Source organism: Jaculus jaculus, chromosome X, assembly GCF_020740685.1.
Source record: "Jaculus jaculus isolate mJacJac1 chromosome X, mJacJac1.mat.Y.cur, whole genome shotgun sequence".
NCBI lineage: Eukaryota > Metazoa > Chordata > Mammalia > Rodentia > Dipodidae > Jaculus > Jaculus jaculus.
In genome coordinates this window covers 94,090,810-94,115,609 of record NC_059125.1, presented here as the reverse complement: position 1 = coordinate 94,115,609, position 24,800 = coordinate 94,090,810, and the positions used below count along the sequence as shown (strand labels likewise).

General features: G+C 41.3%; 1 protein-coding gene across 1 annotated transcript in view; it reads right to left on the bottom strand.

The window, feature by feature from the left end:
* Window positions 1-1,097: 1,097 nt before the first annotated feature.
* Srpx2 (sushi repeat containing protein X-linked 2) overlaps window positions 1,098-24,800 on the bottom strand; it is a 28,625-nt gene continuing 4,922 nt past the window's right edge. Inside the window, exons 3-11 of the mRNA XM_004668795.3 lie at window positions 22,808-22,888; window positions 10,505-10,696; window positions 7,742-7,918; window positions 7,330-7,456; window positions 7,034-7,155; window positions 5,906-6,085; window positions 5,456-5,589; window positions 2,654-2,775; window positions 1,098-1,616 (exon numbers count right to left, since the gene is read on the bottom strand). Of these exons, the coding sequence (XP_004668852.1) occupies window positions 1,436-1,616; window positions 2,654-2,775; window positions 5,456-5,589; window positions 5,906-6,085; window positions 7,034-7,155; window positions 7,330-7,456; window positions 7,742-7,918; window positions 10,505-10,696; window positions 22,808-22,888 (1,316 nt within the window). The 3' untranslated portion in view covers window positions 1,098-1,435. The remainder of the gene's footprint in view (window positions 1,617-2,653; window positions 2,776-5,455; window positions 5,590-5,905; window positions 6,086-7,033; window positions 7,156-7,329; window positions 7,457-7,741; window positions 7,919-10,504; window positions 10,697-22,807; window positions 22,889-24,800) is intronic.

The following is a 24,800-nucleotide window of genomic DNA, read 5'->3' as shown; positions in this document are numbered from 1 at the left end:
GACGATTAACTCCAAAGACTGGAAGCTAGTGATTAAACCTGACTGTGCCACTTATTAGCTGTCTGATCTTAGGCAGATTGCCTAATGTCTCCAAGTTTCAGTTCCTTCACCAGTAAATGGGAGCTAATAACAGAACCTACCTTAAAGAACTCTTGTGAAAACTTCTAAGCCAATTAATAGTGTATTTATTATTAGCTACATTCTCCCAGCCTGCTTTCTGTCCCCTCTAGTCTTCACATAGGTGATACCCTGGGTAAAGCTGAAGGAGTGGCTACAGAGTCTTCACTGGTACTATGGGTTTCATCACTGTATGATGGAATCTTGGCAGCCTGGGAAGAATATTTTCTTTGAAACACTGGTACAATGCGAAGTGGTAAAGAAGTCACAGCAGGGGACTACAGCTGGAAGAGAAGTTCAGTAATAGTGCTTGGTATATTCTAGGTCCTTATTTTAGTCCTTAGCAAGGAAGGAAGGGAGGGAGGAAAGAAGGAAGGAAGGAAGAAATAAAGAAAGGTAAGAAAGAGAGCAGGGATCTGTGTGTGGTTCCATTTCCCAAAAGTCCATTCTCAAGTTTAATTTTAGGCCCAGCTCTTAAGATAGAGCTTTTGTTCCCGTGGCTCCCACCTCCGCTGCGTTCATCTCTTAAAAGTGTGTGTCTAAGGAACTGAATACATGAAGCTGTTTTTTTCCCTGCTACCGTCAGTGGTACTCTTGAGGTAATCTAGCTCAGGTTGAGGACTCTTTTAGTGAAGGGACAACCTGCCAGGGTACTGGGGGGGGGTCTCACTAGGCAGAAATTCTTGTTCATGAGCCAGCTGCAGTGGTCAAGAGAAAGCATTCTGCTGCAACTGGAGCTTTTTTTTTTTTTTCCTAAAGCCTCACTCCCAATGCAATGCTCTTCTAGCTCTTGATGAAACAATAGTTCAAACAATGTCTTTAGCCCAATGTCCTAGACAAATACCATCAAGAATGTTCTGTAGGCTCCTGTCCCTCCTCTCTCTCTAATACAAATAACTAAGAAAGTATCTTGGTTGTCTGTTGTGATGCTGCCCTCTGCTGTCGCCTCAAGGTAGAGGAAACATTTACAACACAGCCAGTGAGTGGATTTAGGATTTACTTATCTGAAAGACTTCAGAGCTAGGGAGAGGCCCCAGTTGGGAAAAGAAGACCTTCTAACCACAACCTACTGCCCAGGACCTGTCTCAGCCCATACCTGGGTTCTCTTGCTCCTCCAGTGCTACCTGAAGTAGACACATCCTTGGGGAAACTATTAGCCTTAAAATGGTGCCTAGAAATATCACAAGTTTGGCAAACCTCGCCCACCGCAGAGTTTTGTCCCGAGCACCATGGAAAACCATTTCCTCTTTTCATTAGGCCTAAGTTTGGCTAACTAGGGCAGCTTTTTCCTTGACCTCAAACACTCCCTGTCTCAAGTTCATTCGCACACATCCCTTTGCTCCTGGCGCCGTGTCAGCTCTTGGTTGCTCAACAGGTAGTCATCAATGAATGTGAAGATTTCCTCAGGAGTGACAGGTTCCATGTAGCGTTCCCGGTCAATACCTTGCTTGTCAATCAACACCATGTTGAAATAGGAGCGAGTGAGGTGCTGAAATTGCCTAGAGAGAGCAGCCAGGAAGGTATGAGACTTTGTACATTTGTCCCACAATGCTATACTACCCTCTAACCTTTCTTAGCTCCACCCCTTCCTGAGTCCCTATCCCTTCCACTCTCCATTACAAGCCCCCCTTTTCTGCTAATACCCTAGTCTTGCTTCCCCTACATATCTAGCTCTGCTCAGCTGTCCTTTATCTAGCTGAGGCAGCATATTATTTCTGGGCTGTGCCTAGATGGTAGGCTCTTATAGTAGGGCTACTACACATCAGCATGTAGGCTGCATGGAATAACTCGAAGGGGCATCTATCATACACTAGGCCTTGTATGCATATCATACATTGTATCCCTGCGGTTAACAAACACCGCTTGATTAACTCTTGTATTTGTTGCTATTAGTCAGTTGTCTCCTTCCTGAGTGCTCCCTAGTCTCTTTAAGTGGAATTAAATCTTTCTGTTCCCACAAAGATTAAGTCTTGGAGGCAGATAATATTTATATAATAGAAACCATTGATTGATGTATTGGCCCTGTTTGTATGTAGAGGCATTGGAAGGCTGATTGATAATGGATAATCAGAAAAGACAACTTCTTCCACCTGTCATCTATAACCTTTCTTCCCTCAAGGAGACAGGTAGATATGATTCAAATTTCAAAGCCTAAAGATGACTTTTGCTCCTTTGGAGACAAAGTTAGACAGATATTGCCATAAGGCAACAGGATCTGAGATTTATCTTAGGGAGTAGAGTTCTTTGAATCTATCTCATCCCTGGCTATGCTTCAAGGTTACTCAAGAAGCATTTATGAAATGACAAGGAGGTGGCTTGTGGTGTGAATGAGTTCTGTGTATTTGAAGACCTCATTGATTCCTCATGTCTTGCTAGAGGTAAAAATCTCTCTTCTAATCTAATATAGTCATAAGAGTTCAATTACAAGAAGTATCCCCAAGTGAGTAATATCTGCTGGTCTTGTCCCAACTCCTGGTTGCCACTGTCCTGCATCAGCTTGCTGCCCACCCTTTCCCTGCAGCTTCCCAGCCTGCACCTGAGTTCCTCGATGATACTGGGTGACAGCTGTTGTTCCCGGATGCGCCCCACCTCCTGAGGTGGCTGTCCCACCAGTTCAATGATGGTCACATGCCGCAGGTCCAGTCCACAGGTAGATTGCTTAGAGGGGGGAGAGAACATTTAATGGAATGAACTTTTGTGTTCAAACCTAAGGCTGCCTGGCTGATTTCACTTGGAACCACATAAGGCAATGTGGGAAATAGAGGGCTTCTGCAATGATCACACAGTCAGCTGATCATACACTGTGAGATTTGCACAAATTTCCCTCTCTGGCACTCTCAGCACACTTGCCACAAAAGTGCTCCCTTCATTCTACAGAAGTATATAAAACCAGTTGCACAGTGTGGACTACAAAAGAGAAACAGAATTCCTAACTTACAGAAACATAATCATTGTTTAACTGAATAGATTTTAAACAACACAAACTTTTAATGGATGGCTATTGTGATATTAAAATAAGTGTTGTTTCTTGTTTACACATACTTAATGCTTTGTTGAAATATTCCAATCCTTCTAACACCTCTAACAAATTTGGTAGAATATTGCTCTTATTCTGTGGGGAGAACATAACTTGCTCAATTTGGCATGTCAATAAGATACTGAGCCAATAATGAACTCAACAGATAGTTCTCAAAGGAAGAAATACAAAGGGAAAATAGCCATCAGGGAAATAAAAATTAATACTGTTTTGAGATTCCATCTCACCTAGTGGGAATGGCTACCATCAAGAAAACAAATGATAACAAATGCTGGCATTGATGTGGAGAAAGAAGAACTATTATTTACTATTGGTGGGAGGGTAAAGTAGTGCAGCCACTATGGAAATCAGTGTGGAGGCTGATCAAAAAACTAAAAATAGAAGTACCATGTGACCCAGCTGTACCACTTCTGTACATGTATCAAAAGCTTTGCCTTTATCTCCCACTACATAGATGCTTGGACATCCACGTTTATCTGCTGTTTCCATAATAGCTAGGAAATGGAATCAGTCTAGATGTTCATAAACTGAAGAATGGATAATGAAAATGTGTTACATATACACAAGGGAATATTATTTAGCTGTGAAGAAAAAACAGAAAGACAAATATCACATGTTCTTTCTCTCCACTGTTAGTGTGTAAGTAGAAAAGGGACCATGTGAGGGAGGAAGAGTTCTTAATAGAAGGGAAAGGGAGATTGAGAGTAATGAAATATATGTGACATGGGAACAGAGGGGGGACTATTTGGAGGAAGGAAGGAAAAGAAGAAGGCAGGGTAAGTAGGAGAAGGCAGTAGAGGAGAGAGATAAATAAGAATAAAGTGCAATGACAGCTATATATCTCTATCTATCATCTATCTATCTAATCTGAAAATGCCACAATGAGACCCATTACTTTTATACTAACTTCAAAAATACTGAGCCAAGATTCAAACTGAATGCTGATACCACCTGCGCTACTGTGTTCTTTCCCACCATGCTACAACCCTGGGACTTCTCTGTTTCCAGGCTTTCTCCAAAGTAGTGTCAGATGCTCTTTTCATCACCCTTCATTGCTTTCCTTATACTAGACAGTATACTCTGCACATTAGCCACTCTGACTCTTGGTCCTACCTTGTCCTGCAGGACCTATTAGTCAGCTATCCAGGCAAGGTTTGTCTGCTTATTTATTTAGTTTTATTTATTTCGAGATAGGATCTGGCTATGTAGCCTGGCTGACTTCAGCCTCAGCCTCCCAAGTACTTGGGTTACAGGTGTATACCCTGAAACCTGACTAGGTTGAGGTTCAAATAGACATTAAACACTTCTTGGTAAAACGCTCCTGTTCAATTTTTTTACCTCTCCTCTAGTCTTCATCTTCAGTCGTTTTCCTCACTGGCAAGTTCTTGTCCTTTTCCTTGTTTCCTGTTAAACTAAGCTGTTGCCCTTGTCTGCCTTCTGGATCTCTGGAAGAACAGGTCCCTTTCTGGTCCAGATCCCTGAGTTCATTCTTTGGGTCAGACTGCTGACATCTTGGACTTCTGATATTGACTTGGCAACTTCTGTGATTCAAGCTTTAGAAATGCTCTAAATACCTGCTTCTTTTTCCTGAGTATGCAGCCCTTTGTGGCATGCCTAGAGGTGACACCATCAGTCCTAGAAGTACATCCTGACTCTTTTTAGTCACCCAGACTGTTCTTTTCATAAGTTCCTGTGGTTATACCTATTCTGTTATACATTTCTCTCCCCGCCCCACTGGTTAAAATCACCATAAAACTTATTCGTTTTACTTCAAGATATCATAGCACTTTTCCTACTATCGGTGGTTGACAGCACATATCCTGTAGCCAGATAGACAGGGCTCAATACCAGCTCTACCACATACTAGGTAGTTGTCTTCGAAAAGTCAGTTAAACTCTCCATGTCTCAGTTTCCTTACCTATTCAGAGATATAATTATCAACCTCATAAGGGTTGGTATGAGAGCTGTGTGCATAAAGCATGTAGATCTATCTTGGGTATATACACAGTACTTATCATACAAGTGAAATTCCTAAAAACACATATATAATTTATTCCTATCATTTACATTGAATCATAGCTATTTTATAAACCTCAACACACTCTCTTCTCACCCTTCACCCAGCCCCCTACAACACACATCTGACATTCCAGTAGCCTTTTGACTTTTCAACAAAATCATCATTTTAATAATGTCATAAATGTGTCTAACGATAACACTAATCGAAAAATTTAGAAGAAGTTTGGTTTGTGATTCAAAAAGTAGGGGTTTGCTAAGCTCCCATGGAGGACAGGGTCTCACCTGCAGCATAGAGATCTGCATTTTATAATATCGGTTGGAGGGATCAGGAGCTGAGATGATGAGGAGTCGCTGTTTCTCATAGAACTGATCTAGGAGACCAGCAGCTGAGTTGACATTGACATTAATCTTCATAGCTAGGGCAGAATCAGATTACTTGTTATAGTCTACCCCTCTCTTTCATCCTGCTAGGGTAACCTAATATCTTCATCAGTTTCATACTTTTAGGTGTTCTTTTCCTGGGGAGAAATCCTGAAGGAAATAAGATTTTCTACCCTTATTCTTGATGTAAAAATATTCCCTGGGAAAATGTTGGTCCTTAAAATAAACCATCTCATAATCCCCATTCTTATATCATATACATTGCTGCTAGAATTCTGGGCCAGGGATGAAAATCTTCCAAAGGGCTATGGACTTCCAAGCTCACTTTGCCCATTCCCCAGTTTCACTTACGAGTACAGATAGGTGGTGATCCTGACCACTGACGACTAGACTGGCAGACCCGGGATGATGTGCCTTGTCGCTCATAACCACCATCACAGTGATATTCACAAGTGGCACCATAGTTGTCCCCAGCTGAGGTGCAGGTGATGTAACCATGCTGTGGTGGTTTCAGAACTGGGCAGCGTCTCACTGTCAGAGAGGATCTCACGTTAGAGCTTCGTTATGCCTCTCAGTAAATAAGGTAGAAAGTGATCAAGTAAAACACCAAATGTCAACCTTGGCCCTCCACACATGTGCACATTCACTCATAAACAACTGTGTCTAAAAGAATATACATATGCACACACATCACACATACTCACATGCATGGAATAAATTTTAAAAATGAGAATGGCAAAACAAAATAATGTGATACAAAGGAAAGAGGGAAAAAAAACAGGCAACCAACACCATCTGCTTTGCAGTGAATGAGAACAAAGATAGATTAGATTGGATCCTTTTGAAGGCCAAGAAAAGAAATTAATATAGAGTATCTTTGTGAATTTATCTGGACTTAGGGGAAAGAGAAAGTCTTTCTGGAGTGCCAAGATTTCTATAACATGTGTAATATAGACTTCATTTGTTTAGTTTGAATGTGCTACTCTGAATATATGGACCAACAGACTCAGGCATTTTATTAAAATTGAGCTTGCAACTTCATCTCCTAGCAGGTAGATTCCTGCTGCAGGGTTTTATGTCCAGTCCTAGGGTGTGTTTGGGGGGAGATCTTCATTGTAGCCCAAAGGTTTGGAGAAGAAAGTTTGAGCTCTAGCTATTCCTGCTTGCTTGTGATGCTGGCTGTTGCTGTCTCGGCTTACATCTGTGAATGGGAGCTACCTCCTTCTGCCATTGATGGTGTTCTCCTGGACTCTGTAAGCCTGATATAAACCAGTTCCTCCTATAAGCTGTGCCTGGTTTGAGGAATGTCTCAGGAATGAAAAGCTAACTGCAACACTTCCTTAATGAGTCTATTTGGCCCAGAATAAATGTGTTCCATATGTGTAGGACATAGAAAGGAGAGGGTTGTGGTGGTCCTCTACAAGGTCTGGGCTAAGCAAGAATAATAAATGATGTGGGAGCTACAGAACGCTTTCTGACCTTGTACTTTTACAATGAACTTGCAGCTGGCCCGGTTGTAGGCTTGGTCATAGGCAGTATAACGAATCACATGCTCTCCTTCAGGAAAATGAGAGCCAGGCTCTGGTCCCCGAAGTGTCACCCTGCATGGGACATGATGAAGGAGCTACTGAGCAACTGAGGAAAAAGATCATTAGAATTGAGGTCTGAGGCCCAATATCATTTCAGGCTCAGCCTTTGCAATTCAAGTGTGAGCAGTCTGAGGGACTGGGAGAAGCTGCTGGGGACCACAAGGGACTTGTGTTCTTCAAGCTCACCTAGTGATGGTACCATCAGCAGAATCTTTCACCAAGGGTGGGTCCCAGTATACTCGAGCAGTCAGTTTCTCTGGCTCTGCCATCTTCTCACGTGAGTGTGGACAACGGATCTTGGGGGGATCTATGTCTGCCAAGATCAAAAATCAAGTGCTGATTTGTAGGTCCTTGTTTTCCCTGGAGGGAACCCACTAAGGGACTACCACACAATAATGGGTAGGTAAAAGTTTACATTTATCTAGAAAACTTGGGAAAGAAGGAAAGAAGCCTGATTCCAGAGCAAATAATCATACACCCATGGTGTTACTTGTATAGTAAACAGGGAGGTCTTCTACAATTAGAAGTCTAAATCTTTTGTGGGCTAATATAAGAATAGCTTTTTGTGGCAGGGTAACTGGGAGCAAGCAGCATTTACCTACACATACAGGCTCGCCTCCACTCCATCGCCCATCTTCCATGCAGATTCGGCTACGGTCACCTTCTAGGTGGTAGCCACTGGAACAGCTGTAATCACAGCGGGAGTCAAGAAGCACTCCATTTGTGCAGGTGTAGGTGCCACTAGTGATGAATGGCAGCACATGGCACCTCATCTCTATGAGAGAACCAAGTGGCAAGTTCAGTAGCCAGTGGGACTATTGGGAGATGATGCCTGGGCATTTAGCACAAAGAGAATCATATTGGTGAGCAGAGTATACAGAACCTTGAACCCAACTGCCCTTACATTTTTGTACCTAAGTGCCCCCCAGCATGTTCGTTACTTCTCTCATTTCTGTGGAAAACTACATTTAAAAAAGCAACTTAGGAGAGAAAGGATTTATTTCTGGCTCATAATGTGAGGGAATACAGCGCATCATGGCAGGGAAGGCATGGTGGCAGGAGCACAGAGCAGCTGATCACAGTTGATCCACAGTCAGGAAGCAGGAAGGGTTGAACACTAGTGCTAAGCTTTATTTCTCATTTTTATTCATTCTAGGACTCCAGCCCATGAAATGGTGTTGCTCAAACTAAGGGTGAGTCTTTCCAACTCAAGTAACATAGTCTAGAAACTCCCTCCTGACATGTCCACAGATTTATCTCCTCAGTGATTCTACATGTTGGCTAGGGGGTGATGTCCACCCTCTGCTCATGACATTGTTTTCCCTGACATCATGGAGCTTCCACTCGAGTCTGTAAGCCATAATAAATTTTTTTTTCAATTTCTGACAACAATGCAAACCTGACTGCAACAGCTGCATTCATAGCTATCTTTGGCCACAGACAGATATCGTGGCTCATGGGCTGCTGGTTGAACACACCTGGTGGAGCCACATCAGTGGTTAGTTTTTGTTTCTTCCTCTTCAGATGCCATGTGTTCTTCAGATGTTTTATGTCCTTGAACATGTTTAAGCCTCCTTATGAGTACAGTTTTGGAGCTTGTATGGACACTTCTTAGATGAGGCTCACTTACATGCCACAGAAAGCTGACTTCCTGTCCAGGTGACAAGTCAGGACAGCTTCTGGATGGCCAAGTGCGCTGGTATTTAATAATGGAGAAATACTTAGGCTTTATACAGTGCATGTGCCTGAAACTGTCACCCAAGATTTCATTATGAGACTGTACTTGCAATAGTCATATTTGAGATAACTTATACTTGAGAGAAGTAGGTCCCACACTCCCTTTCTTTGTCTAAGTTCTAATCCTGCATAAGATCCACTTGTTGGAGCTTTGAATAAAAATTATATGCAATGGGCTGGAGAGATGGCTTAGCGGTTAAGGCACATGCCTGTGAAGCCTAAGGACCCTGGTTCTATTCTCCAGGTCCCACATAAGCCAGATGCACATGGTGGTACACACATCTGGAGTTCATTTGCAGTGGCTGGAGGCACTGGAAAGCCCATTCTCACTCTCTCTCTCCCTCTCTCTGTCTCTAATAAATAAAAAAATAAAAATAAAATCTAAAAAATAATTATATACAAGTTATGTTCATTTTACTTCTTAGCCAAACCAGACTTGAAAGTTATTAACTTTCTGCTTTCATGTATCTGTTAAGAAAGACACATGCAAAAATGACCTCCCTGAAATCGGAGCCAGGAGAAAAGATTTGTCTCTTTAGAGGAATTTGTTTGCTTAGTATTATATAACAATGAAAATGGTAGCAAAGTGTTTGCCCTTGTATGTGTCATGAGGAAGGTCAAGCTAAACATCAAATCATTCTAGGAACCTGGAAACATTTATGTCTCCACTATTTTCACTAGTTTTATATTTATTTATAATTCATAGCTTTAGATATTCCAATTTTGGCAGGACGATTAAAAGTCATTTTGGAAATGAGAGAGTGTAAGTCAAAAACAACTTAAGTATAGTCCACTAGAAGGTTGTGATGATTTCCTTCTTTCTGGGTATTTAGGTTCTTCTCTCCTCCACACACCCTCTTTTCTGACTGACCTCATTTCTTTCTGAATGCTCTGCACATTTTCATCAAGGTATTTGATATGCACGTGCATAAGCTGTGTTTCTATCCCATAAGCAACCCAAGGAGCTGTATCAGCTCTTCAAGCAGCCAATACAGAGGTCTCCATATGTGGATGTACTTTAATTGGTAATGAACATATGGATAGACAAAATGCAGCTGCTAAAAGAAGGTAGGCTGCTGAGTTTGAATAAGAGGTAAGTATTTGGTGATAAAGGAAGATATGATTTAGGATGTGTGTTAGTATCCTCATATTGTACTTAAACAGGTGTAGGGACATTTTGTTTTTACTTTCAGGAGAAAATGAAAAATAGCCAATGCTTTATTAGTTCACTGGAAAGGTCTTCTAAGGCTGCAGGCTAAAAAGTATGGTACTTGACCGCAAGTAGGAAAGAGTCTGAAACACATCCTTGGAAGCTCCAGAAGGCCCAGGCCCACATCAGTCCTCAAGGCCAAGCCTTATCCTCCTACACACATTCCTGGCTTCCTTGAGTCAGAAGGACTGGCTGCTACTTAAATTAAATGCCTATATTGCTTGGGCAGTAACCACTGGGAGAGAAAAATAAACCATGATGTTAGGTGAAGAAAGGCTTTGTTGGGGTCCTGTGGAAAATTCCCAACTTGCTTCTGAAAGAAGGGTATAGTAACACTTTTAGGTTTATACTGTCAGTGGCCAGATGGTTGGGATCTCTTATACACAGATCAGGATATAAACATATACAACTTACGTCTGCAGTAGGCAGTTCCAGACCATCGCCGGCTTGGTAAGCATTGCACCGACCTCTGCCCAATCAATCGAAATCCTCGGTCACAGGAAAGCTCACAACGTGTGCCTAGACTGCTATGATAATTTCTTCCCCTTGGTGAATAGCATGTGGCTTCTCCATCCTGGATATTTAATGTATAACACCATCGAGGGACTATCGGGATAGAAAAAAAAGCTAAACTAGCAGTACAGTGAACAAAGCAGTGTGGTGTTGGCAGAAGGGAAGACACATAAATCAATGGAACAGCTTAATGACTCCAGAAAGAGACCCACATAAGCATGCCAAAATGATATTGGACAAAGGTACAAAAATGATTCAATGGATGAAAGATAGATTTTCAAACAAACAGCACTGGAGCAATTATACTTTCATATGCAAAATGAAAAAGGAAGAAGATGACAACAGCAAAAAAGAAAATAAACACAACGTAAGCATCACACCATACATAAAAGTTACCTCTAAATGGATGCTACATTTACAACAAAAATATCAAACTTTTATTTTAAAAGAAAGAAAATCTCTGGGACCTAGCTATAGGCAAAGAGGTCTTACACATGATACTAAGAGCAAAAATTCATTTAAAAAAATCAATAAATCAGGCTGGTTCAAGAATAAAAATTTTGCTCTACAAAAGAGATCAAAGATAGGGCACAAACTGGGAGAAAATACTTTAAATCATATATTCTGCAAAGGACTAGTACCTAGACTACAGAAACAACTTTTGAAACTCTACAGAAAAAAAAGCATCCTGGTAAAATGCAGGCAAAAGATATGAAGAGATAGACATATTACCAAAGAGAATCTGATAGTAAATAAACACATGAAAAGTCTTTTCATTTGTGCAGCATCATTAATCATTAAATAAAAGTAAAATACAACCACAATGAGATGCTATCAGGATATCTATTTTAAAAATTGGGGGGCTGGAGAGATGGCTTAGCGGTTAAGCACTTGTCTGTGAAGCCTGAAGACCCTGGTTTGAGGCTCGATTCCCTAGGACCCACGTTAGCCAGATGCACAAGGGGGCGCAGGCATCTGGAGTTCGTTTGCAGTGGCTGGAGGCCCTGGCGCGCCCATTCTCTCTCTTTCTCTCTATCTGCCTCTTTCTCTCTCTGTCTGTTGCTCTCAAATAAATAAATAATTTTTAAAAAAATTGGGGGCTGGATTACAGATGATTGGGCTTCTGCATGAGAAAGAAAATGGGATTTTTTTTTATAACCATGGAAAATGTTAATAAAAATTAAAAAAAAAATGGGGGCTGGAGAGATACCTCAGCAGTACCCATGTAAACCTGGATGCAGTAACACATGCATCTGGAATTTGTTTGCAGTGGCTGGAGGGCCTAGTGTGTCCATTCTCTCTCTCCCCTCTCTCTCTTCTATCTCTCTTAACTTGCAAAGAAATAAAAAAAACATTAAAACTAATTAATAAAAATTAGCATGTAAATACGCCTGTGTGTAAAGTGTGTGTTGTGTGTATGGGTAGTGAATGCACATGTGTGTGCAGATGCACATGCCCTATGTGTATGTGTGTGGAGGCCAGAGGAGAATTTCAGCTGTCCTCCTCTTTTTGTTCATGTGCTTGTTTCTTTGAGGCTAAAGCTGTGATTCCACCCAGGGTCACCTTTAAAAAATTATTTATTTGCATGTGTGTGTATGTTTGCCTGTGTGTGTGTATGAGCAAGCCAGGATCTCATGCAAACAAACACCCACCCATCTGGCTTTACATGGGTATGGGTGGCTGAGGAATTGAATCCAGGCTAGTAGGCTTTGCAAGCAAATATCTTTAAACACTGAACCATCTCCCAATCCTAGAGCTGCCAGTTTATTTCCCTACTCCTGTCAGCAATCCCAGCAATTCTCTGGTCTCTGCCCCTAACCCCTAGCAGGACTAGGGTTATGGATGTGTGTGGCCACATCCAGCTATTTACAAGGTTGCTGGGGAATTGAACTCTGGAGGTTTCAGGCCTTCTCTGGTTCTCTCAGGCTCTCATGCTTGCCTGGAAACAGCTCTTAACTGCTGAACCATTTCCCCATCCCTAGAATGTCTACTTTTAAAAAATGATAATACCAAATTCTGGAGCAGATGAAGGAAATATTCCAGAACACTCATACATTGGTGGCAAAAATGCAAAAACATAGCCACTTTAGAAAATAGTTTCTGGGGCTGGAGAGATGGCTTGGCAGTTAAAGGTTTTTGCTTGCAAAATCTGATGGTCTTACTTCAGTTCTCCAGTACCAACATAAAGCCAGATGCACAAACTGCCACATGCATCTGTAGTTTGTTTGTAGTGCCAAGAGACCATAACATACCCATTCTCTCTCTCCTTCCAAACAAATAAAAATCTTTAAAATAAAATGTGTGTTTTTTGGTAAAAGTAATAGCATACTTTTTGTAAAGAAACACATGCTCTGCAATCCTACTTCAAGGTATTTCCCAAGTATGTCCGGCTAGATCTGTTGGTATAGCATGAGACTCAATCTCAGGGGTCATGTGTTTAAGCCCTACAGTTCAATGCTTTAGTTTGGACTTTTTGAAACCCTGAGATGGTGCCAGCATTTATTGAGTACCAACTGGATAGATCCTCAAGGTATTTACCTAAGTGAAATGAAAACCTGGGCCACGCAGAATCCTGCACAGTGTTTTTAAAGTAGCTCTATTCATAATTGTCAAAATCAGGAAACAATGTCTGTGGGCTAATGGCTGAACTAATTGCTTTATTCATATATAAGAATTTTGTGCTGATACATGTACAAATATACATGCATCTGAAATATATATTTGGGTGTTAGGGAAGCTAGACTCAAAACCTTACCTACTGTAGGACTCCATTTATTTATTCCTGTTTTAGAGCAAGTGAGAAAGTGAGAGAGAGAGAGAGAGAGAGAGAGAGAGAGAGAGAGAGAGAGAGAGAGAAAGAATTGGTGTACCGGGGCCTCAGACACTGAAATCAAATTCCAGATGCTTGCACCACCTAGTGGGCATGTGAGACCTTGCACTTGCCTCACCTTTGTGCATCTGGCTTATGTGGGATCTGGAGAGTTGAACATGGGTCATTAGGCTTTGCAGGAAAGGAAATGCACCATCAAAGAAGGCTGCTTAGGAGTGAAAATTAAATCCCAGTTCAGTACTGAACACACGAGGTCACAATGCTATTATATTATAAAGATGCCTTATTGGTGACCCAAAATAAATGACTCCAACTGCTTCAAAATATTTTTTTGTTTATTTGAAGTGGGGGAGACAAAGACAGAGACAGTGGGTGTGCCAGGGCCTTCAGCTGCTGCAAAAGAACTCCAGATGTGTGTGCTCCTTGTGCACATATACGACATTGCATGCTTACATCACTGATTCTGGTTTATGTGGGACCTGGAGATTCAAACATGAGTTCTTAGGCTTCACAGGCAAGTGCTTTAACCACTAAACCATCTCTCCAGTCCTGTTGTTTTGAGATTGTGTCTCACTATATAGCTCAGCTGGCCTTGAACTCATATTCTTACAGTCTAATTCTCTTGAGTGCTGGAATTACAAGTATGCATTACCATTCCTACCTTCAACTGGCTCAGATTTGAAGGGATATTTGGAAACAAAGTGTCCTTGCACAGCATGACACAGTTCTGTTTGCCTAGCTAAGGTTGGGAAGGCTAAAATCCCATGTAAGCTGATTTGATTCCTAAAATCTAAGGACAAAATATAGGGTTGTGGGTAACTTTAACTCAAAGCATATTATATCAGAAGCTAAAGGCACAAAGAAACGCTAGGGCCTCTGCTTGCATGCATCTGGAGAATGAAGACAGATAACAGTGAGAAAAACATTCTTCAACCAATACCACACTTGGGGCTTTTAGCATTCGTTTCAAGCCTATGGCAGTGACAGGTCTGCCATCTGGAGACACCATCTCCAAATTACAGAGCATCTTTTAGGCACTACAGTTGCATATTTGGTGATTGTAAGGCCAAATCACATATCACCAGACCTTACTTGAGAGGCTGGAACGTCAAATATCACTTTTGTTCTATTTCTCTCCTATATTCTGTCAAGGAAAATCCACATCATATTGAAACTGGTAGAGGAAGCAAGAATGACAAAGCTCAGGATTGATGCAAAGGCAGTAATAGAGGCCCAACTACTGGAAGTAAATTCTAATTTGCTGGTCCAGAGGAATTCTGGCATAAAGGTTGAAAGACTGGTGAAGGGCAAAAGCATAAGCTCAACTTTTAAATTTATATTTATTTCTCTCTCTCTCTCTCTCACACACACACACACACACACACACACACACACACAGAGAGAGAGAGAGAGAGAGAGAGAGAGAGAGAGAGAGAGAGAGAGAGAGAGAGACAGACAGACAGAGAATGGGCACAGCAGGGCTTGTAGCCACTGCAAGCAAACTCCAGATGCATGTGTTATCATGTGTATCTGGCTTACATGGGTATTGATTGGGGAATCAAACCTGGATTTGTATACCTCGCAGGTAAGCACCTTAGCCACTGAGCCATCTCTCCCGCCCCTAACTAAATGTTTGAATGAAGGAGAAGGTAGGTTATAGGCATTATACCCTGTGACAGTGGCAGCACTGACAGCATAGTGTTCTAGGACATTTAAAAAGTAAGGCTCATAAACAGAAGATGATCTCTAGAAGCAATCCCAAGCACCCTCCCTCCTGAGAATTTATAGGCAGATGACAGTTACTACAAGGAGAGGCTCATGAAACCCACCCTTCTCTGGGGACCTATTGGTGGTTAATAGTTGCTGGAGGAGGGAGAGACATTATCATCAGTGGTATATCCACTGGTAAATCACTCATACTCTGGTAAATTACACCCTCCCAACCCATGGCCCTGCAAGCAATCCTAAATAAACTTGGTGAGACACAATAAAAGACCTCATAGTAGAAGGAGAATGGTTGTGAAGAGGAAAGGGATCAGCAGAAGTGATAGGGGACAAGAGAGGGTAATGGGGGATTGAACATGATCAAAATCCATTACATACATGCATGAAAACATAACAAAAAGAAACTCATTATTTTGTATAATTAATACATACTAAGAAAAAAGGGAGGAGACAAATTTGAAAAAAAAGAACAAGCAATTCCAGACTGACCTCATTTATGTTTTGGGTAGGGCCATCAAACTGGTCGAACAAGGGAGATGGTAGGTACATTATGAGGAATTAAGTGAGGTATGTCACAGTGTTTTTCATGCCAGTGATGTTAATGAGATCAAGAATCACAGGAGAAGTAACAATGCAGTTAAAGAGATTCATGACTGTCTGAATAACTGTATCCAAAGAATGCCAGTGGCAGAAAATACTAAGCATGCAGTTAAAGACTGAATGGCGCAAATTTGTGCTGGGAAATATGTTACTCAGCATTAAATGCTATGTCCAAGTACCATGCTACATACTTCTTTCATTCAATAAAATTATATTTATTTATTTAGAAGGAGAGAGAGAGAATGAATGAATGATGATTGGCATTCCAGGGCTTAATGCCATTGCAAACGAACTACAGGCACATGTGCCATGTTTTGCATTTAGCTTCACGTGGGTACTGGAAAATTGAACCCAGGCCGTCAGGCTTTTGCAAGTAAGTGCCTTTAACTGCTGAGCCAGCTCTCCAGTCCCATACTTCTTTTTTAAACATTTATCATCTCATCTGTTTCTTCCAACAGTAAAATAGGGAGTGTTTATCCTTATTTTGAAGATGAAGAAGTAACTTCCCAGCATCCCTAAAGAGGTAAGTGTCAGGGACAGGATTGAGTCAAGTATTGTTCTAAACTCCACATTCTTTCTAAGCACAAAATCTGTCACAGTAGCTGCCATTTTGAAGTACATATTGTCCTCTTTGAAGAAAAATATTCCCGTTGTTCAAGATCCCCAAATTATAAAGTTACATAGTAAAATCTGTACTCCTTATCCTCTCCACATGTCTAACATCATTTATTCTACTCCCAAAGATCCACTGTTAACAGTTTCTTTATACACATGTTGTGAACTTTTGTGTACTTATTTGCTGTTTTACATGTACAGCAGCATATTTTGCTTATCATTGTTTTCCCATCACTGCTTTACTTTTTTGTCACTGGACAATACCTCCCCCATCTGATAATTACTGATTTTTTTTTTTTTCGAGGTAGGGTCTCACTCTAGCCCAGGCTGACCTGGACCTCATTCTGTAGTCTCAGGCTGGCCTTGAACTCTGCTGCCTGAGTGCTGGGATTAAAGGCGTGTATCACCACACCTAGCGAAAATTACTTTTAATATACAGTGCTTGTTGTACTTTAGAGATCTTTATTTATCATGACATAGCATACATGTAATTTATTTAAATAAAATAACACTGATAATATACTTAGTATGGTGACTGGAACGTAACAAGTGTTTTCTCAGTCAATGAATACAAGGAATGCAAGGAAAACAGTGTAAGGACAGGGTTGGAAGGACTTTTTTCTGTGGTTATCTTTAGATAACCCTGGCATGGACTAGTTGGTTTAGGACTGAAGCAAGCTGTGAGTCAGATGCTTAGCTGCTCAGCATACAAAGAAGGAAGTGACTCCACGTAGGTTTCATGATAAGGGAATACCAGAAAATGCAAGACTTGCAAAAATTGTACCTAACTGCATGGGTAGTTGGTATAAAATAATGATATCCTTTTTATTTGTTAGTTCTTCTTTTTATCTTTTTCAATGCCATGGGTTACATTTTTTAAATTTTTATTTATTTATTTGATAGTGACAGAGAGAGAAAGAGGCATATAGGGAGAGAAACGAGAGAATGGGCACACCAGGGCCTCCAGCCACTGCAAACAAACTCCAGACACATGTGCCCCTTGTGCATCTGGCTAACGTGGGTCCTGGGGAATCGAGCCTCGAACCGGGGTCCTTAGGCTTCACAGGCAAGCACTTAACCGCTAACCCATCTCTCCAGCCCATGGGTTACATTTTTAATGAAATAGATAGAATGAGCATGATTTTATACTCAGACAGACCTAGGTTTAGTTCCTTGCATCATTACTTCTAGGATCTGATATTCTAAATATAACTTCCCTGAATTTAGTTTCCTCATCTGTGAAATGGGAGGTAATAAACTACTTTCATATGACTGTGGTTTGAATGTAATGAAATTGCATGTGAAAATTTCTAGTCCCAGGAATGATGTCCTATAAATAAATGTCTGGGTTTGAACCACTCGGTTGACACAAAACTGCCATTTGGAGATATTGTCTCCAAATTGCAAGAAGTTCTTAAATGTTCCAGTTTCAGAGAAAATGATTATGAAGTCACAAAGGCTTTATAAGGTGGCTGGGAGGTCAAGTTGTACTTTTCCTGGCCACTCCTTTCTACAAATCATTGACACCCTCATTTACTCTGTTTTAGGCCCGGAGAACAAGTTCTAGGACACTAGACACCAAGGCCAAAGGCTGCTATGTGACTTATAATTTTCTTAATGCCTTTTTGCTAATTTAAAACTAACTGATGAATGGGGCTGGGGAATGGCTCAGGAGGAGTGAAAGCATGAGGACCTGAATTTGATTCCTCAGCATCCATGTAAAAAAGATGGGCATGGACATGTATGTCTGTAACCCCAGTCCTGAGGGTTTGAAAGACAGGAAAATTCCCTAGAGCTTGCTGGTCAGCCAGCAAGCATCGGGTTCAGTGACTTTATTTCAAGGAAATAAATCAGAAGAGTGATAGAGGACAGCACATGGGGCATGTACATTTACATGTAGATCAATATATACCATGCACATGTCTCTCTCTCTCTCTCTCTCTCTCTCTCTCACACACACACACACACACACACACAATAACTGATGAAGGAGGTTAATAGTAATCATTCGGATACAGATCCTTCACAAGAAACTTCTGGGTCTGGTAGTGTGGCTTGGTGGTGGAGCCCTTGCCTAGCATGCATGAGGACCTGGGTTTAATCCCTAGCTCTAAAAAAAAAAAAAAAAAAAAACACTTTCTCTTTTTACTGCTATTTATTATTATTTATTTTCTCCACTTACATTTTCCTAACAATTTTGTTTATGTTCCCAGGATGCCAGTAGTCAGCATCTACTTTTACATAGTTCTGTACAAGTAAGATCCATGGCTCCTTTGTTAAATGATAATTTTGTTGAGTGCAATTAACAGTAGACCAATAAAAACAAGTACACAGTGAAGCCCAAATGAGTGGTCTAGGCCAAAACCAAACAAACATACCAACAAAACCCACCTATTAACTTTTTAAAAGGGACATAATAGGCACTCAATAAGTACTCAGTGAAGAACAAATAACTGAGGGAAAGCTCAACTTGGGCCAAGGGAGCTTGGGAATGAACATTTGAACACTCTGGCTAACGCACAGAGCCACTACATTTAAAGGATCTAAAAATCTGAGTCAGGGAATCAAATTAGGAGAGAACTACCATTAGCCATTGTAAAATAGTAAGAATTTTAATGCCATGGATTAATAAAGAACTTACAGATTGTGGTAATTACTGGTGAGAAATGATGAAAAAAGAGGGCTATTAAAGGTGATGGAGAGTATTAGAGGTGACACTGCAGAACTTTGAAATCTGATTAACTAAGAGGATCACTGTAAGGAGGTCAGGTGGTAGACCCTTTTTTCAAGAAAGAATAAAGAATTTTGTTTTAGGCATCATTAGTGATGTACTCCACTCACTCCAGACAGGTCAACATTTCCCAAAGTTTTTGTTCTCTCTCTAGTTAATACTTGATAACCCACCTCACATACCCACTTCATTTGTGACTAGAGTAGTAAAATATCATGGAACCCAAGGGATAGGGGCAAAGATAAAAGGGTGTGCTTATTGCTGTTGCAGAGACTGGGGAGACTGAGACTAATGCTCAAGGCCATGTGATTTCATCTTTGGGAGACAACTGTAGTCTTCAAGAGGTGGTGTTTTAGCTAGAGATCTATGAATGGCTGAGACAAAGACTGTAGGGAGTTTAGAAACAGTAGCAGGGGGTATTCACCATCAGGAGTGAAAGAACAAAATAAAAGGATACCTATAGAGGCACACAGAAGAACGCAAAGCTCTGACAATTTCTCTATGAAAACTAGTTACCTTCTCACTAAATAAAATGTTTATAGCTTCCATAAATTTTGATCTCCCTGTAATATTTGAATATAGTTGATCTATTACACTTTTTGTTTTCCTAAATTTTATTCTGTTGCTTTTGTAACATGATAGACCATATCCTTTCTGATGGTCACATGCCCCAAGTTATCATGGTCTGATATTTCTCTTGATGATTTTGCTCCTACTCATATCCAACAATATCCTCTAAGGACGTGACCTTGGCCTTCTAATTTGTAAAGCCCATCATCTACCAAGCTGGAGAACCACACAGCTTCTCCATATTTTTCCTTGGGTATCTTTATTAAGTCAGGTTTCTCTTTAAACTCTGGCTTTTTTTTTTCTTTCTCTTTTATTTTAGAGAGAGCGGGCAGGAGAGGGAGAGGGAGAGAGAGAAAGAGATAAATAATTAGTGCACCAGGGCTTCAGCCACTGCAATCAAACTTCATATGCTTGTACCACCTAATGGGCATGTGCAACCTTTCAATTGCCTCACTATATGTGTGGCTTATGTGGGATTTAGAAAGAAATCAAAATGGGTCATTAGGCTTCACACACAAGCATCTTAACAGGTAAGTCATCTCTCCAGCCTTGGCTTACGTTTTTTTAAAAATATTATACTTATTATTTGCAAGGAGAGAGAGAAAGAGGGAGGGAGAGAGAATGGGCATGCTAGGGCCTCTTGCCACTACAAATGAACTCCAGACACATACACCACTTTGTGTATTTGGCTTTTAAAATGGGTACTGGGGAGTCAAACCAGTGCCATAAGGCTTGGCAAGCAGGCACCTTTAACCACTCAGCCATCTCTCCTGCCCCTAAACTCTTTTTTTTTTTTTTGAGAAGGGTTGTATAGTTTTTCAAACAATTTATACTGAATGCTTTCAGATGTCAAGTTTTCATGATATGTTTAATCTGTACCTAATTTTGTCAGCTCCTTCTTTGAAGGATGAATCTCTGGGGTGCATACTTTTATTGTAGTGCTGTGGATCAATCGCCGGGCCTTGTGCATATTAGACATGCACTGTACTACTGAGCCTCATCTTCAGCCCCACTGGGATACATCCTTATTCTTCCTTTCATTGCCACTACATGCAAACATTTGTAGCTAATATTGTTGTAACTGGTTAGTGGAGAGTCTCCTTGACTCAGGCTCTACTCCTTCCAATTACTAATTTTGAACAAGATAACCAGGCTTTAATGTACTGAAATTACCTTCTCTAGTGTCACTCCCCTGGGCAAAAGCATGTGATGACTCCTGATAGCTTCTTGTACAACAGCTATACTCTTCTTTGTGGCTTGCAAAGCATAGAAACAGAAGACTTAAAAATTGGAGGGATATTAGACATAATCAGGTCTATCTTTCCTTTCAATTCAGGAAACACTATTCAGCATTCTTTCTGCTTCTCCTTGGAAGGATCCCTACATCATTTCCTACTTTGATCTAACCCTTTACATTCAACTTCATCCTCTGCTACTTCCTCAACATTCCTTCCCTTCCAGTCAGGTTGATGCTTGTTTTTTTCTTAGCTCCTTAGTGTAATAGGTTTCTGTTTACCCACACATCTTTGATCATCTGCTTTGACAAATGCCCTCCCCCCTTTCTAGCTCTCCAAATTCCAGTAATCATTCAAGGCTTAGCCTAAATTTCATCTTCCATGACTTTTTTTTTCCCAGTTCTTGGTCTTAAATTCCTATTGCATTTACCTCTTACCACAGACTTTCACATTTACTTGCCCTACATGTGCTAATTTTATCCTGCTTTCACCCAAACAAAATTCAAATTCCTTGACGTGAGGATCAAAACCCTGTTCTTTGGCTTTGCATCATCTCAGGCTGGCTGACCTTGCACAGGATTGGGCATTGAGGGGGTACTCCGATGATACTTAATGACTAATATTAGATTGATAACCTTCAGGCTAGGGAGGTACGCTACAAAGCAAGCCAGTCACCAGGTTCATGATTAGAAATTATAGCCCACCTACTGGGCAGTACCACAATCCCAGTACTGAGATGGATGAGGCAGGAGTTCAAAGCATTCTTGGACTACATAGAGACAACTTGTCTCAAAGAAGAACACAAAACAAGAGGGACTGAAGTATAGGTCAGTGGATGAGCATTTTTCCAGAAACAAAACAAAGCAAAAGCAAAAACAAAAACAAAAACAAAGAAAATCAGTCTCTTATGATTTCCTGGGTGATGCAATTTTGGCACATATGGGCCAGGCATTGATGAGAATCTTTCAAGGAAAGGCCTGCTTAGAGTGTCTATCCTGGGACTCTGGGCTGGCTGCATGCTGCGGAGGATAGCTGCAAATACAGCCCAATATAAAATCTTAAACTGGGCTGGGTAGATGGCTTAGTATGTAAGGCACTTTCCTGTAAATCCAAAGGACCCAGGTTTGATTCCCCAGGACCCACATAAGCCAGATTCACAAGGTGGTGCATGCATTTGGAGTTTGTTTGCAGAGGCTAGAGGCCGTGGCGTGCCCATTCTCTCTCTACCTGCTTCTTTCTCTCTCTCTCCCTCTCTCTCAAATAAATAAAAATAAAATACTTTAAAAAAAAATCTTGGGCTGGAGAGATGGCTTAGTGGTGAAGGTGTTTGCCTGAGAAGCCTAAGGACCCACAAATGTGAGGCAAGGGCAAAGTTGCACATGTCCATTAGGAGGCGCAAGCATCTGGAGTTTGATCTCAGTGGCTGAGGCCCTGGAGCTCCACTTCTTTCTCTTGCTTTCTCTAAAATAATTCTTAAACTTACTTAAAATGAGGTGTTTAATGCATTTAAAATATTATTTATTTATTTACTTATTTGAGAGAGAGAAAGAGGTAGAGAGAGAGAGAGAGAGAGAGAGAGAGAGAATGGGTGTGCCAGAGCCTCCTGCCACTGCAAAAGAACTTCAAATGCATGTACCCTCTTGTGCATCTGGCTTACGTGGGTACTGGAGAATCAAACTGCCATCCTTTGGCTTTGCAGGCAAATGCCGTAACTACTAAGCCAGCTCTCCAGCTCTAATGCATTTTTTTGAAATTCAGTTGTGTGGTTCTGAAGCATGAACTTTCTAGATGACAACACTGTATCACAATTTGAAAAGTTTGGACATGTCTAGACCAGAATAAAAAGCTTAAGAAAAAAGAAAAAAGCTTTCCTGAGCCTGAGAAACAATAAGGATTACCTCGATAGTCTAGGGTGCGCGTCCATGGAACCTCTTCTGTATATACTTCATTGTGGCTTTCATCTGGATAGTAGCCTGAGCCTAGAATGAAAATGATAATATCAAGATGATGTATTAGTTCCTCAAGCAAGCCCTTCCCAGCACTCCTGCCCCTATCTTTTTTGAGGACCTGGCACTCCATGGGAGGTCAAGCAAAGTGACTTGTGGGTGAACTTGAACATATTAGCACATAACAAGAAAACTTGCAGGGGCAAGATGAGGTCTCACTGGTAGCACTAAAAGACACCTTTCAGCAGAAAAATAATGGAACTTCATGACCACCTATCAATTTTGTCAATCTGAACTATAATAAGTGACAAATTCCCTTGGTGTAACCTGTGAGTGTTGATGAGACGTTGATGACCAAGCTCTGGGGATGAACTTCTGCCCTAGGTATGAGGAAATAATAGTACCTCAGAAACAGTATTTCAGACTCTCACTAGCCCACAGGACATGTACATAGTTGGTATCTAATTGCTGTTGCTAGCATTGGTATGCCAAGGCAGAGATGGTTGGCTTAAAAGGCAAGGGGTAATGAGAATATTCTCATGAGTGCTTTGTTCTGGCTCAGAGGAAAAAGAAGTTAGATTAATTTTGTTTTCTTTCAGTGCCAGGAATTGAACCTTGGGCTTCTAGTATGGCAGGCAAAATGCTCTACCACACTCACACTGAGCCATTGAGACCCCATCCCCAGAGTCCTTTATATCAATTTCCTGTTCTGATCAGGGGGAGCTTTAGCAATGCGCTGCTGAGCTAGAGAACATTCCTCATCTATCTCCTTCCATCCAGTTAAGTGGCCCAGTCCCTGGTGGAGGCAGGCCTGCGGCTGTCTGAGAGACTAAACAATGTGTTCCACCAGACAGCAGGAAATCAGTCATGAGCGCAAACTAATTGGAAAACAACTTAGTCCTTTCCGGAGCAAAGTTTCCGGAAATCCTTCTTCCAGGCTTCCTGAGCTCTACATTCGTAAAGGAATAGAGAAGTTAGCTTTGCTGGAGTCTGAAGACAATTCTCCATTTCCAGGAGTGGGTGAGCTTCCAGGACAGGGCTGGGCTTCAGTGCTGGAGCCCTTTGGCCTGTGTAAACATCCAGACCACAAGCTCATGTCCTTTTCTCTGTGCAGAGGCACAGGGCCCCCTGCAGTACAGGGTGGAACGGAGGGCAAAATGATGAAGTGCCTCCCTTCCCCAGGGCCCAGGCTAGGATTGTGTGTGCATGTGGGTGTGTTGTGCATGTGGTGGGGGTAGGGGCTGGTTTGGAAACCAGTTCAACTTGGTGTACAAGGAGATGAATCAAATTGAAAGTTTGCCTTATGAAATCATGTCCTTGTTGGTTTGCCTTCATTCCAGAGGAAAGAGCTCATTTTTTTTTCATTTTCCATCATTTCCCTTCATTTCTTCTTAGATCTCATCACCCTTGCTCTTTTCCTATGTGGGAGGTTCCTTTGTGAGGCTCAGAATTCTTGTCAGCTGTTTCAGTTTAGTGTTAGCTTCCATGCCTCACAGCTCCTGTAAACAGGAGACCAGATGTATTTGATTCTCTGAAGTATTGGGTCTTCCCACACTTATGACAGAGCTAGCTGGTGAAGAAATGCTCAGGAGGGAACAAACAGCTGTTTACCACTAGAGAAAACAGGAATGTGTATGGAAAACAATGAGTGCTAACATCACTTAGCTCTTACTCTATGTAAAACATGTGTTATCTCATTATGTCACCACAGCATCTCACTGGGGTAGACTATTCACACTCTCCAATGTACAGATGCAGAAACTGACTCAGAGGAATGAAAGGAGTTTTCTAAGGTCTCCCAATAGTAACTAGCAGAAAGGACATCTCAGGCCAGATTTATTTCAGCCCTATGTACTAGGCTCAGACAACCACACGGAAGTGGTAGTAGAAAGCTTTTGACTATGCCCAGCAGAGATACAACCAAAAAATTTCTTGCAATCTAGCA